This window comes from Bubalus bubalis, chromosome 19 (genome assembly GCF_019923935.1).
Source record: "Bubalus bubalis isolate 160015118507 breed Murrah chromosome 19, NDDB_SH_1, whole genome shotgun sequence".
Taxonomy (NCBI): domain Eukaryota; kingdom Metazoa; phylum Chordata; class Mammalia; order Artiodactyla; family Bovidae; genus Bubalus; species Bubalus bubalis.
This window is the reverse complement of record NC_059175.1, coordinates 2,914,682-2,931,070: the sequence shown is the minus strand read 5'-3', so window position 1 is coordinate 2,931,070 and position 16,389 is coordinate 2,914,682. Positions and strand designations below refer to the sequence as shown.

Genomic DNA, 16,389 nt, shown 5'->3' with positions numbered 1-16,389 from the left:
CTATTTCTCCTGGCAATCTTGATTTCAGCTTGTGCTTTTTCCAGCCCAGCATTTCTCATGATATACTCTGCATAGAAGTTGAATAAGCAGGGTGACAATATATAGCCTTGAGGTACTCCTTTTCCTATTTGGAACCAGTCTGTTGTTCCATGTCCAGTTCTAACTGTTGCTTCCTGACCTGCATACAAATTTCTCAAGAGGCAGGTCAGGTGGTCTGGTATTCCCATCTCTTTCAGAATTTTCCACAGTTTATTGTGATCCACCCAGTCAAAGGCTTTGGCATAGTCAATAAAGCAGAAATAGATGTTTTTCTGGAATGCTCTTGCTTTTTTTTAGGAAGTAGCAAAACTGATATTCAAAACCAGGTCTACTGACTACAAAATCTTTCTGCTCTGATTGTTGTAAAGTAGAAAGTCCTCAACAAATACAGAATTTACAATTAAACAGCTCTGAAAGGAGGATGGATTTTCGTTGGTCTGAAAGCAGTTACATCTGTATTTTCCTAAGCATGGCAAGGGATACAGAATTAACATGCAAGAGTTCTTCTGGGTTGCAAAGCACACAAAGCCACATTATCTCACGAAGGGCCAGAGAAGCAGGTAACCTTTACCTTGTTCTTCAAGTCAACCAAATAAGTCTTCCTTGACATACCATATGAACTCACTGCTGCACAAATGGCCACTGCTAGTTAAAAGTTTCCAAGAGTTAAAGACAAATGAATACGAAGGCTGAAGTCACCACTCCAGCACAGTAATATACTTTGAGAAAATTTCACATAATTTACCCTTCAAGTGCTATGTGAAAAATCGGCAATAACTGTAAAATGAATAAATTATGCCATCATTAAACCAATCTCACATCATACTGTGCCGTTCTTTCAAGAAATTCAAAAGAGTTTCTCATAGCATGCACAGTGCCACTAAGAGGAATGAAGGCGGGGGAAGCTCTGTTACCCCTGAATAAGGCTGAAGGAGTAACAGGAAACGCCAGGGATGAGAGGAGGTTAAGGCCCCGGGAGGCTCTCGTACGGCGGAAACCGTAAAACCTAGAGACAAAAAAGCCTTGTGTTCTGTGTGTGCGTGAGTGCTATGTGGCTTCAGTCAGGGCCAACCCTTTGAGACCCTATGGACCATAGCCCTCCAGGCTCCTCTATCCATGGGTATTCTCCAGGCAAGAATACCAGAGTGGGTTGCCATGCCCTCCTTCAGGGGGTCTTCCTGACCCAGGGATCAAACCTGTGTCTCTTACATCTCCTGTATTGGTAGTTGGGTTCTTTACTACTAGAGCCAGTGGGAAGCCCCAGGTTATATTCCAAGCACTGTTATTTAGTTGCTCTGTCTTTGGGCAAGTTATTTTGTCCCTCTGTTTTGTTATGTTCGTACTTTTTGTCCACATCCCATGGCATGTGGGATGTTAGTTCCCTGACTAGGGACCAAACCCGTACCCCCTGCATTGAAAGGTGGAGTCTTAACCACTGGACTGATGGGGATGTCTCCATTTCACCTCTCTGAACCAATGCATACTTTATCCATACAGGTACTGTGGGATTGAATTTGTTCATGTATCTATCCCTCTCAAATTAAAAAGTATTCGTATTGGCCCTATCTACCCATTAGTCCATCCTAAAGGAAATCAGTCCTGAATATTCACTGGAAGGACTGATGCTGAAGCTGAAACTCCAATACTTTGGCCACCTGATGCGAAGAGCTGACTCACTGGAAAAGACCCTGATGCTGGGAAAGACTGGAGGCAGGAGGAGAAGGGGACGACAGAGGATGAGATGGTTGGATGGCATCACCGACACGATGGACATGAGTTTGAGCAAACTCCCGGAGTTGGTGATGGACAGGGAAGCCTGGCGTGCTGCTGTCCATGGGGTTGCAAAGAGTCAGACACAACTGAGTGACTGAACTGAACTGAACCCATTAGGGTTGTTGTGAGAATCAGGAGAGACATTAGGTATGAAGACAATATACACATGGAAAGAGTTACGGAGTTTCTTTTCATTCTTGCCATTGCAAGGTAGGGCTTGGAGCTTACAGAAAGAATAAGTGAGAAAAAGTCAGATTGGACCCACGAGTAAAATCCACATCACACCATGCCCCCATCCAGTCCAGTGAGTCTGGAACTCTCGTTCACAGAAAGAACTCGAACAAAAGCAGAACACAGATGGGACTAGGAAGACGCAGGTACTCTGGCTTAAGTCATGGCCTTAAAAATCATATCATCTTGTGAAATGAAGTCTTGGGCTTGGGATTTCTTGGAAAGGATACTTTTCACATTTATAATTATGAACACTAGGGAAATGGACAAGGATGGGAACATTAAAAAGTAGTACCTATGTATTATTTTTCAAAATGAAGCTACTTTTACACATTTATTGAATACCTTCTCTGTGCTAGGTGCGTCTGTACTCATGGGTTCATTCTGCCTTTACAACTTCCGAGTCAAGGATCCTTTCACCATGAAGATAGTGACTACTGCAGATAAAAGGGGTGACTTCCGGACCCCACACCAGGCAGTGCAGTCAGGCCTCTCAAGGGTTTGGGACCGGGACAGGCACTCTGGTGGGTTCTCTCTCAGTCTCTCTCTGTGGGCCTGCCTGGCTTCTGCAGATCCTTCCATCATGTTGGAGGCTCTTTTCTGTTGCTGCAGACTGGCTATCTCCATGAGCATATGGCAGGGAATGGCTGCCCCATGGCTCTTCAATTTTCAAGTTTTCAATTCAGCTGAGGCTGACCATTATCTTTTAAATGCTAGTTTCTAAATCCAGGGAAGATGAGCCAGTTTGGGTCAAGTGTTTCCCTCTTGTCCAATCAGTACTCAAAGAAAGGAGCCCTTGGCTCAGTTAAGAATTTATGAATGAACGAACGTGTGTGCCTCTCCTTGCTTATCCTACATCTCTCTCAAGCCTGTTTCCAGGCCATTTAAAAGTTATACGGTATAGTGGTTAAGAGCAGAGGTTCTGCTCCTTATTCGTTGTGTGGTATTGGGTGAGCTGCTAGAGCTGCAATTACAGTATTTTGAGCATAAAGTGGAGATAAAAATATATGCCTCACAGAGTAATGAGACAAACAGAAACACACACACACACTGGAATACATATGTGTATATATGTGTGTGTGAGTATATATATGTGTGTGCGTATATATATTAATATATATATAAAGCACTTAACATAAAAACCAAGCATATAATAATTATTTCTACTTCTTTTTCATCATAATCATTAAAATTTTCTTTGACTCTGAGGTTGCCCTTCTATGGTGACCTCTCTGGTTCTAGCAACCCTGCAGTAAGTAAGACTTCTGTTACATGATGGAGGAGAAGTCTAAGTCTTTAAGGAGGGGGTGTAAAGATTCTTCTACTTTGGAGTGGAAGGATGTGGAAATAATCCTAACCTAATCTTTTCTGGTCAAGGGAGTCTGCTCCTCTGTGATGCCCATACAAGTTTAGCATCCTTCTGGTGAGCCCTGGGTTGGCCTGGATGTGACATGGTAAGACGACCTCAGGTGTCATCTTCACATGTCATAGAAACACAGCTCAGAGCAGGAAGACTGAACTTGTGTCAAAACTTGGGAGTTACAAATGAAATCCAAAATTTCTTCCGTTTGTGAAATATGGATAAATGTTACTACCTGTGCTGTATTCGCATAAAAAAGACAGATGTCATCTGCTATGCTTTCTTTTCCTATGAATTCTTCAAAATACAAAACAAAACAAAAAATCACTGAGAGTAAGAAGAAAAAAAAATCATCCTTTTAGAAATAGATTGTTAAACGCTTTTCCAGAGTTAGTGTCAGTATTTAATCTACGAATTAAGAAATTTTCCTTGGAGAGGCTTTAAAAAAGAATGCATTTCAGTGAACTCTTTTTAGTGTTAATTTACAATAAGAGATAATTGTGCCAATCACTATTAATGGAGGGGCTAAAAAACTATCTTGTCTGCCATTTGCCATGCCGCGTGAGAGATCTTACAAAGCATATCTAATTATCACTGGGCTAACCCTGTGTAAAACTGTATGTTTTCCTCATGAAATGCTATCTGCTTTCCATGGGTATGAAGGAAAAGGAATGGTGGTTGTTCATTTTTTACTACATTTCTGCTATTCTGAGAACATTTGCTGCAGAATACTAGTAAAACTGCGCTAAACTGTAGATAAAAGAACACTGACAGATTGCAGTCACGTCAATTCATAAAGAAAACACTTGGAGCCCCTGGGAATGCCAAATCAAGCCACTGGCACCCAATGACTCTATGCTAAGTCACAAAGTACATCATATTTTTTTCAGTTTAAACACAAAGGCTAATGGATGTGTAACTTATTTATTTCAAATTCTTCTTTGTGAAGCTGGCTCTTCTTTTTTTAGCTCCTTGGAAAACACTGTAATTCCCCTATTCTATAAACACACAAATATAATTGTAAAATGACATCGTTCTGTTTTCATTTAATTACCCCTGAAAATGCTTTCTATTTAATATTCATTACTCAAAAGCTAATTTAAAAGAGAAAGAGATGCGACTTATTCAAAAAGATGTACTGTCATTCATAGCAATAGTTATCTAATATACAGAAGTTAATAAAGCAGATTAATCTGCAAGTCCCCTCAAGCCATCCTTGAGTTTTGGGCAACTGCCTCCTTGACCTTTCACCTTCCCGCTGCGCACCAGCAGCAGGTGCCAGCTGTGCAGCAGCCGCGGCCGGCACCGAGCGCACAGTCTGCCCTTACTCTGCTTCTGACCAGCAGCTGACCCTGCAGGAGTGATTGTCTCTGGTGCCGGCCTAAAGGCTACACAAACCAGCAGCAGATAAACAAAAGACTACACACACCAGCTGCCTCGCCTAAGGGTACCATCCTGGGCGGACACCTCCACTCCTTCTCCAGCGTACCAAATCGCTCCTTGTTTGTTTCCATACATGCATTTCACCCTTGTTATTTTGTGCAAGAGGCAGGCATAGGAGAAAACCCCCCAAAACAACGACGACAAAAAAACCCCATCCCTTCCCTCGAACTTGACTTTTGAGTATTCCATGTCAAACTGTGCCATTATGATGCTAATCCAGGCCTGATTTAGCAACTTTAATAAGAGGCTAAACCCTCTTGTAATTAGATAATAAAATTTTATTATGTATTTTAATATTAAAAGTCTTAAAATCAAACTCTTCAAATCATACACTGGTATAGAACTAAGGTACTTAAATATCACAGCCCCAGAAAATGGGAGCTTGAAAAAGCACATTGCGGCTAATTTTTCATTCTCAGAAATGTAAACATGGAATTCCTATGTGGTAGCAGTGAAGCTCCAACACTCTTAATTACGTGCAGGGAAGAATGAATCTATTCAAGTATGAAGCACACTGTACCATTTCCAGCAACAGCATGAGATGGTTTTCACAGTTATTTCTTGGATACAAATTACACAAGTATAAAAACAATCCCCATAATGATTAAATGCGGTTATGTACATAGGAGAATACCAGTGCAAATGGTAACATATTTAAATGGTTTTCCTTCATTAAAAAAATTATATATGATATTAAACCATCAATCACTGCTGAAGCACTGGAGTTTAGACGCATTGTCACTGGTTGAAATAAATGACCTGGAGACAGAATTCTGGCTCACTCAATATGGTGTCTTTGCCGTTGCTTAGTCACCCAACTCTCTGCTGGTTTGGCTACATCTGGTGGATTCTATCCTTTTCAATTAATAAGGCAAGTTACACTATCAGTGGGCTACATCTTTGAACTGTGCTTAGAGGTAGACAAACACATGTCCTAGAGAAAAAAACAAACCCACAAATGCTCTCTGTTCTGTCAGCCATTTAGAACAATATTTGAAGTACCTTTTTTTTTTAAACCCATGTTTAAAATTTTCCTACGTCATTTCAGCAATTATATAGTATACAACGATATACTCTTAGCATTACTATTTATTTTGTTAAGTAGTAGTTTACAACCATGTTAGATTTGATGTCTAAAGTCACCGTCTGCAGACTGCACTTCTAAACATATGTTTTTGGGTTTGCTGTGCAGACATTCACTGACCATCACAAGGCTTCAGGCTCTGCTGGGTGTGAGGTCAAGTATCAGGACGGAGGTGATTTGGGGGAAAAAAGGTACTGTGTAAAGGCAACAGGATTATAATACTAATTTGATGATTTATCAGAAACAGGTTTCTATTTTAAAATACCATTTTTTGTTACAGGTGAAATAGTCATTCAACAAATATTTCTATAACAAAGATTACACAAAAAAGGCAAAGATATGGTATATAACAAAGGATTTGGACCAGAATTATCCTTTTAAAGATGAACAGAGAAATGAGTTCAGAGTATCAAAGATAAAAGCCATTTTAATTAAAAATTAGTGTTCTATTTTTAAAATCATTAACTTCAACTTTCTAAACTGATCTTTAGGGATAGTGATCACAAATTCATCATTCTTAAAGAGTTTTAGTGCCTTTTGGACTTTTGCTACCTGGCTATTAACTATATACTTCCATGCAGCCCTGTTCCTCTTTCAGTTCAGTTCAGTTGCTCAGTCGTGTCCAGCTCTTTGCGAGCCCATGGACTACAGCACAGCAGGCTTCCCTGACCATCACCAACCCCCAGAACTTGCTCAAACTCACATCCATCGAGTTGGTGATGCCATCCAACCATCTCATCCTCTGTCGTCCCCTTCTCCTCCTGCCTTCACTCTTTCCCAACATCAGGGTCTTTTCCAATGAGTCAGTTCTTCGTATCAGGCAGTCAAAGTATTGGAGTTTCAGTTTCAGCATTAGTCCTTCCAATGAATATTCAGAACTGATTTCTTTTAGGATGGACTGGTTGGATTTCCCTGCAGTCCAAGGGACTCACAAGAGTCTTCTCCAACACCACACAGTTCAAAAGCATCAATTCTTCGGCACTCAGCTTTCTTTATGGTCCAACTCTCACATCCATACATGACTAATGGAAAAATCATAGCTTTGACTAGATGGACCTTTGTTGGCAAAGTAATATCTCTGTTTTTTAATATGCTCTCTAGGTTGGTCATCGCTTTTCTTTCAAGGAGAAAGCACCTTTTAATTCATGGCTGCAGTCACCATCTGCAGTGATTTTGGAGCCCCCCAAAATAGTCTCTCACTGTTTCCATTGTTTCCCCATCTATTTGCCTTGAAGTGATGGGACCAGATGCCATGATCTTAGTTTTCTGAATGTTGAGTTTTAAGTCAGCTTTTAAACTCTCCTCTTTCACATTCATTAAGAGGCTCTTTAGTTCTTCTTTGCTTTCTGCCGTAAGGGTAGCGTCATCCACATATCTGAGGTTACTGATAATTTCTCCCGGCAATCCTGATTTCAGCTTGTGCTTCATCCAGCCCAGCATTTCACATGATGTCTTCTGCATATAAGTTAAACAAACAGGGTGTCAGTATACAGCCTGGACGTACTCCTTCCCCAATTTGGAACCAGTCTGTTGTTCCATATCCAGTTCTAACTGTTGCTTCCTGACCTGCATACAGGTTTCTCAAGAGGCAGGTCAGGTGGTCTGGTATTCTCATCTCTGTAAGAATTTTCCACAGTTTGTTGTGATCTACACAGTCAAAGGCTTTGGTATAGTCAATTAAGAAGTAGATGTTTTTCTGGAACTCTCTTGCTTTTTCTGTGATCCAATGGATGTTGGCAATTTGATCTCTGATTCCTCTGCCTTTTCTAAATCCAGCTTGAACATCTGGAAGTTCATGGTCCATGTACTGTTGAAGCCTGGCTTGGAGAATTTTGAGCATTACTTTGCTAGCGTATGAAATGCGTGCAATCGTGCGGTAGTTTTGGGATTGAAATGAAAACTGACATTTTCCAGTCTTGTGGCCACTGATGAGTTTTCCAAATTTGCTGGCATGTTGAGTGCAACACTTTAACAATATCATCTTTTAGGATTTGAAATAGCTCAACCGGAATTCCATCACTCCCACTAGCTTTGTTCGTAGTGATGCTTCCTAAGGCCTACTTGACTTCACATTCCAGGATGTCTGGCTCTAGGTAAGTAATCATACCATCATGGTTATCTGGGTCATGAAGATCTTTTTGTATAGTTCTTCTGTGTATTCTTGCCACCTCATCTTAATGTTCTGCTTCGGTTAGGTCCATACCTTTTCTATTCTTTATTGAGCCCATCTTTGCATGAAATGTTCCCTTGGTATCTCTCATTTTCTTGAAAAGATCTCTAGTCTTTCCTGTTTTATTGTTTTCCTCTATTTCTTTGCATTGATCACTGAGGAAGGCTTTCTTATCTCTCCTTGCTGTTCTTTGGAACTCTGCATTCAGATGGATGTATCTTTCCTTTTCTCCTTTGCCTTTCACTTCTCCTTTTCTCAGCTATTTGTAAGGCCTCCTCAGACAACCATTTTGCCTTTTTGCATTTCTTTTCTTGGAGATGTCCTGATCACCACCTCCTGTACAATGTCACGAACCTGCATCCATAGTTCTTCAGGCACTCCGTCTATCAGATCTAATCTCTTGAATCTATTTGTCACTTCTACTGTATAATCGTAAGGGATTTGATTTAGGTAATACCTGAGTGGTCTAGTGTGGTTTTCCGTACTTTCTTTTAAGTCTGAATTTTGCAATAAGGAGTTCATGATCTGAGCCACAGTCAGCTCCCAGTCTGTTCCTCTTAGATACTTTGATTTGATCCTAAGTAATTAGATTACACACACACACACACACACACACACACACTTGACTAAAGTTAACTTTATTTTTGCCTCAAACTATCTTGTTATTTTGAAAATTAAAAAAATATATATTTGGGGGATGTTAGATGAGTTTAACTGCCCCTTATTGAATGCTTTCTACATGCAAAGATACAACTCAAATGTGATAAAATGTCCCGTTTAAGTTTCAGTAAAGACCTAAGTATAGAATCATATATAAAAGCAAAATAATGGCATCTTTTTAAAACAACAAATTTAAAAAGTATGCTTTAAGAATTATTAAAACATCAGAGAGAAGCAAAAATATCACTGTTGCAAGGCCTCATAAGAGGGCTGAGAGAAATGTAAGGGGTCGTGCATGAAGAGATCTTAGTTCTGAAATTCTCTAAGATTACAGAATACAGAGGTGAAAAAATGGAAGCCAAACGTACAGTGTTGGCCTGCAGAGTAATATTATTTTTCAATCAGTGACCAACATTTTTAAAACTAGATTTCTGGCTTCTCCTTGGGAGGGAATCTCTATACATCTGGCAACACTGGGTCTTACCACCTTACAGGGCAACAATTAGCTAGAAGCTGTTTGGAGACTGCCTCCTTTAAACAGGGATGTACACTCAATGTAGCTTTCATTACTGTCTACCTCCGTCAAGTTTCCTACTTGGCTCTATAGCACCTTAGTCTACGTACCTTATCTTAACACAGTGAAAAGTAGGAGAGGGATGCTCAAAAGAGTCGTTTCAGACGTGCCAGTGTGAGAGACTTTCAGCAGACCTACTGGTACTCAGTGGTAGAAGCCTCCTTTAGAGAAGAGAGGCTGCTTATAATCAGAAAGACGTGAAAAATGGCATTCAATACTGATGAATCAGTGGTGAGAGTCAGGACAGAGCCCAGAGATGTGCAGGCGATGCAAAGCGCTTGTTGCTTCCCCAATTTCATCTCACAGCTGCCACACTGATTCTACCCTAGAGAAATCGGGTTAGAGTAAACCTCAAGAGCTGCCCCGGAGGCAGTAAAGGAAAGGAACAAAGGGACATCCTGAGACAGTTACGCTGTCAGACTCTGGCCTTCGCAAGGATACACATCTTACTAACTTGTTCGCCTTCTGTGTCTGGCTACAGAATTAATGAGTGGGTGTGGGCATGGAGCAAAAGATGAAGCTGTGCCAGCTCTACCTCAGTGAAGGTGAAGCCACAGGACTTCTCTACACCAGCCGGCAAAGCAACTTCCCTCTGTCTTGCCCACTGTCTCTTTGGGTCACTGCCCATCTGTTTCATTTCAGCTGCAGTGCAAAGTTGGGGTATAAGATGACTGCTCTGAATCATTCTACCTTAAGCATGACCCCTGGGACTTATTGGAAGCTCAACTTGCCTCACTGTAAATGCTTAAAACACACATATTACTTCAAGTTAGATGCCACCAACAAACCACAGCTTTGTGGTTAAGCTGTATGTGAACTGTGAATGAAACATATCAAGGTAAAATTTTAGTTTTTCCATTTATTGACTACTAGTAACTTAGGAAATTACTTAATCTTTTTATGCCTTAGTTATCTATAAAATGGGGCTCATAATATGACAGCTTCACAGATACTGTGGTGATGGAATCAGACTAACTGCTTATATGTAAAAAGCTTAAGATTGTCTGAAATATTTGCCAGTATTTATTTTCCTTGAAATAAATACAAAGTACATACATATATTGCTGTGAAGAAGACCATGATTGCAGCAGCATGTGCAAAAAACAATTTTATTATTCTGATTTTTTTTACTTGTCATGCCTAATAACCTATCCCTGGCTTCTCTTTAAATCCATGTTATCCTCTGATCCAGCTGTAAATATTCTTTCTGCATATTTTTTTTGACATCAATCTGCTGTTATATTTTTGCTAATAGCTGAAAATTAACCAGACTGAGCTAGTGGGCCATGAACATACTTTCTAATTAGGATTCACTAGGAATGTCTATAATAACATTAGAAAATTTGGTTAATTTTTTAAGAGCATAAGAGACATGAATATATTTCATCTGCTAAAGTATTTCCCACTGTAAGAGTCTTGCTGAGGTTCTATAGGCCAAAATCTCAACATCAGTTAAATATGTGACTGCACTTTCTCCTACTTAGTATTATGGAATGGAATCTTAAGTATGAAAGATGTCTTGTATAGTATGTCAAAATGTTGAGCAATATCGTTTCAATCTAAACACAGAAATGAAAAAAGAGCAGATGATTTCCCTTCTGCTATAATTCACTTTGGGATGTATGTCATGAAGAGCACTATACAAAAGCAATTTTCATTGATTGACTGACTGATTGAGGAAAAGGGTGACTGTTCTCTCCAGCTTACGTCCCTACTGAAGAATCTGAAGTATGATTCCTATAACTCCTGACAGCTCTTCACAATTTGTAGTTAAATGCTAGGTTAGCACAAAGGGGGAGGGAGGGTGAGAAAGAAAGGATTATAATTAGAACTTTTTCTGGTTTTTAGTACAGCTCACTTGAGTCAGATAGTTAAACATAAGAGGTTAAGATAAATTCAAACCTAAATGTTCTAATTACTCAATTCAGCATATTTAAATTTTAGAGAACATAATTGCTAAAAATACACTGTTAATAAGTTAATGGTATAATCGAATAATAGTATAATGGTATATATATATACCATTTTATATATATATATATATATATATATATATATACTGACCATTATATAATTCTTGTTCTATTTCTACGTAAGTTGCTACTCTTTCTAGAATATTTAGTTTTAATAGAAGTTCTGATTTAGAGAAGCATTCAACATTAGTGTCCTATTCTTATAATCTGAAAGAGAATGAGTCACATCTTTGAAATGCCTCTCTAATTTGTATAAAACATGCTCTTTCATTTACCTAATTTGGATAGATCTTTCTTTCACTTTGTGATATAACTAAATGAACGCTGACCTCTTGAGTTATATATGCAAATACTTAACATGACCAGGGATAAAACTGAAAATACTTCACAAAGAAATCTTACATTCCAGATTATTGTAATAGATCCATGTGTAATCCCTGTTACTACTGACCTGTTCTTCAAATTTTAGTTTATCTTTCTAATGACATAAAAGCATGGGGAACTTTTTTTGCTAATATACATAAACTAGGTTTTTCTCAGTTGTTAAGTTAAAGCAATGCTGGTTAGACAATAATTCTTACTTGAAATAGATTCACTTAATTATAATAGATCTTTATTCTAATAATGGACTAAATTTAATGCTTGAAAATTTAGATTTGTTTGCAAAATATGGAAGATGGCTTATTTGGAGAATGTTTTTTTAAAAACACTGAAGATCTAAAGCCATGTAGCAGGTCATAATAAGCACATTTTCAGGTGAGAGGCACTTAAAATGTCTTTCCCAAGCAGCTGCATACAAATGGAAAGGCCTATAAGAATGTCAGAAAATCCTTTATGTAGGTTCATGCTTCATTTGCTGTGGAAGCTTGAGGAGATAACTTTTGCAATTTAGAACTGACACTCTTCATGCAATTATGCTTCCAGCAATATAGGTCCAGGTTGGGGGGGAGGGGAAACAGTTCAAACTAGTAAATAATTGCAGTATCATTGCATCAGTTTAGTTTAAAGAGCTGACAAACTCTCTCTAAACTCTAAGCACAATTAGTCATTAGGGTCTAGTTTTTCAGCACTGTTAAGCAATTTGTAACCCATTCCTTTTAATAGGGTTAGGCATTACTTAACCGACACAGATGCCTTGAAAACCGAAACCTTGAGTTATGAAGCAGCAACCTTGTTCATTACCTTCTCTGATAGGCAAATCATCTATAAAAACAGCATTTAATGGGCAACCAATGAATAATCAATGGCTCACTTTTCATCTGAGTGTGAAAATGAGAATAATCTAATATAAATTCCCTCTGGTAAGAGGCTGAATCTTGGATTCTGCTGCTCTTCAGGGTTGATTTATAAGGTCTTGGAAAGCTGATGTAAACAGATGATCAATGGGACCCATCCTTGCTCATAATAACCCCCAACTGGCCCACTCCCTCTTTTCCAAGTCTATCCCTTCAGGCTATTAGCTCTGTCCAGCTAATTCTTCCCACTACTTCTGCCTGCTGCTTTTACTCTGGCCATCCGTTCAGTCCAGCCGACTCAGAAGTAATTTTATACGCAGCAGAGAGCGGGTGGAATTGATTTTTCACTCAGTGCTCAGTTCCCATCTGAATAATTATCAATTTTACTGCCTCATAAAGGGAAGAGTCAAAATTTCAAATCAATTCAAAAGAGCTTTGGAGACGACAGAAACTGTGCATAAGAATAGAGGTCAAAGTTGTCAGTGACCTAAGGAGATGATGTCAGATACTACTATACCCAACAGTTGACATCAGAGGCACTCAAGATGATCTGACCTAGTGCTAATGCAAATCATATTTATGCTGACTACCAGAAACCAGTCATTAATATTTAAAATGCTATCTGAGAGCCTACATTCCAAATAAATAGAATGCATTCCACTGTTAATAAAGATATATCACTACTTAGTCAAATGCTGTAAAGTAAAGGATTACCAAGTATTATTAACACATAGAAATTACTTAGACCAACAAACACAGGATAATTCTGAGTAAAGACAAACATGATTGTCCTTTGCACAACAATATTACTTGTTCTGCAGAGTCTGATGGCATTTGTCCAGGACGATGGCCTATTGATTTTTGCTAAAATTTTCTACTCACTTAAAAGTTCCTGCCAAAGTTTATGGGACAATATTACGATCATGGTTGAATACTGGCAGGTGGTAGACTTGTCACTTGCCATGGTGGGGCTGGGGGTGGGCTTGATTCCTGGCCAATCCATGGGTATTTATTTTCTCCACTAGCTGGCTACATGCTTTAATTCTGTGGTTCTCAGCCTTCTCATAAAACACCTGAGCGCTATGCCACACTCCCAGCAAAACCAATGGCTACTGCAGATGGATGGGTGAGGAGAGGTGTATCCAAATCTTGACAGAATGTATATTTTGAAGAAGCATACTGGCTGAATCTGAGATCTTATCCCTACCAACTAGTTCCCTGAGAATAAATGGTGTAAGTAAGTTGTAAGGACTTCGGTTTTTGAGCCAAACAGACCTTGGTTCACATTCCACTTTCCAGTTGATCTCTCCGTGCTTCAATTCATGCAGCTGTGAACTGGGGATGATCATACCCACATTTCATGGCTGCTGTGGAGGCCTAAATGAGGAGACGCCCCTGAAGGCACTCTCCTACTGTCCTCACTATACTAACCCAATAGCACATAGTTAGTTACTGCTCTCTCCTTCCCACTGGCAGGAAAAACTTAAGAAGAGAAATTAATGTCTTTTGGATCTTAACAGCTCTTGCACCTTGTACATAGGAGGGCCTCAATAAAGGAGTTACCTTCCTCCTGTTTAATCACCAACATGTTTTGTAACAATTTCAGGATCATACCAAATAGTTGCAGCCCTTTGCTTATTTATGTAAAATCTTCATCCACACCTTCTTGCCAGGAAATTAACTGGTTAACTGAAACATTACCACAGATAAAGTTTACATAACTTCATTTAAGTATTAGCAAAAAATGACAGCTAGGAAGAAAACCTCTTCTTTGGCTTTCTTATTCATTTTCATCATTTACTTACTCAGACTGACATTTTCTGCTGATTGTAGGCGACTTATTTGCTGGCTAATGACCATGTTAAAGTATTTACATTTGCAAACCACAGACTATTATGGAGATAGTTTGGCAAAATAAGACGACAACTGGAAGCAGTATAAAGATATCATTTCCCAAATTTAGTAGAATGGGAATATATCATAGTGATGCTATCTCCATAGCAAAATGATATTACTCTCTTTGAAATGTTTCTGGTATATATATTATGTTTATCTTTATGCATGCTGTTACTGTGATTTGTAGAAGTGACTTTTTAAAGAACATTAAACTTAGACCTAATTCATATTAGCTAGTCAGAAAACATTTGAAAATTAACAAATTGTGGCTTTATCACTTATTATGGTTTTGGGAATATGACCCCTCTGAACCTTGATTTCTCATCTACAAATGGGGAAAATGACCCAGCAGGTCACCTGGCACAGCCAAGGAGCCCAGCAAATGGCAGTTTCTCAGCACACTAGAGTATTTTATTTACAAGGCGAACCTAAGATGACGTTAGTAGAGGCTCCAGGAAACAAATAGGAGGTTGACTGTTTCTAGTTCCAGCTTTGACTTTTATTCAGTATTTCTCTCGTCTCTGAAAGTGCTATCCTCTTTCTGAATACTAGCTTCACTGCGTGAGATGCATGAGTTAGAGATTTGCTGAGGGCAGGTAATCCTGAGGCCAACTATCCTTACTATACTTACAGGGAAAATGCTTACAGAGGAGAACCAGGAAAGGGTCTTGGCAAGACCAGTTGCTCTAAGGTATTCAGAGACCAGATTGGCTTTGGGAAAACTCTTATCTCTTAAGCTCGGTGAACAACCACTATTTACCTGCTGCAGGACCTCTGGATTTTGCTGCATAAAATGTAATAGTCTCTGACCAGCCTGGGTAGCCTCTCGACATCGAAGTGATTTCTTGCCCTCTTTTGCTATGTGCTTGAAGAGGTAGGTGACGATGTAGTCTAAACTGGTACAGCAGCTGGAGGAGACGACTGTATCTGTGTGAACAACCAATGAGAATTCACTTGATGACTAACGTGTTTGTTTCATCTCACTCTAATGCCTAAATTAAAAAAAAAACAAAAACAATTTCTGGTTTCAAAGCACTTTTATGAAACTGTAAATTCTTTGAGGATTTTTGCTTTGCTTATCTCTTTAAACCCAATGTCAACTACAGGACTTCACAGAGAGACACATTAGTAAGTAAATGATTCCTGGATTGCATTGGACAGAATTTTCCATATGTGACCTTAATGACCTTCTGTTCACTTTAAGTGTCTTTATTAAATATCTACATGGTGCAAAGTGCTCTGCTTCAGGGGAAACTGTAAACTTGGCACAAAGTACTTTGCTTCAGGGAAACCCTCGCCCTTGTGTCAAAGAGACCATGATTTAGACATAAGCCACTGGAGCACAGTGCTGTGTAGGAATGAGGATCACACTGCTGTGAAAATTTTGAGAGATACTGCATTTGGATGAGGATCAAGGAGGGTTTGGTGGAGGTAGCACCTGAGATGGGCTGGGGAAAGTTATTTAAGTTAAACATAAGGAAGGACATTTTTCAGATGGAGAGATTAGCACAGTATACATAATATGGTGAGAAGGTATGGATTTTCAAGACAGAATTTCAACCTACTTTCAAGTTCCATCTTTTCCAGCTACTTGCTGTGTGTTATTGTGAAGGAGCCAATTAAGCTTTCTCATCATTTGTAAAATAAGTTGCAGAGCTGAATGAGGAGAAAAATAACTAGAAATTCTCACAGTAAAAATAACTGGTATTTATTGAGAGCTTACTATGTTTAATTAACAACACGAGTACCTAGAGGGTATTATGCTAAGTGAAGTAAGTCAGACAGAGAAAGCTAAATACCATGAGTTCACTTATATGTGAAACCTAAAGCGAAAGAAACCAAATGAACAAACATGACGAAAGAGATACAGAGAGCCAGCAGGTGGCTGCCAGAGGAGAGGGCGCGCGAGGAACGAGAGAAACAGGCGAGGGAGAGTAAGGGGCACAAACTT

At 39.2% G+C, this 16,389-nt stretch overlaps 1 protein-coding gene across 6 annotated transcripts in view; it reads right to left on the bottom strand.

Annotated features, from left to right (window-relative positions):
* Positions 1-16,389, bottom strand: part of RANBP17 (RAN binding protein 17) — a 362,482-nt gene that overhangs the window by 16,417 nt on the left and 329,676 nt on the right. For all 6 annotated transcript variants that reach the window (XM_025270839.3, XM_044932591.2, XM_044932590.2 and 3 more), the window contains one exon: positions 15,199-15,365. In XM_025270839.3, the coding sequence (XP_025126624.1) occupies positions 15,199-15,365 (167 nt within the window). The remainder of the gene's footprint in view (positions 1-15,198; positions 15,366-16,389) is intronic.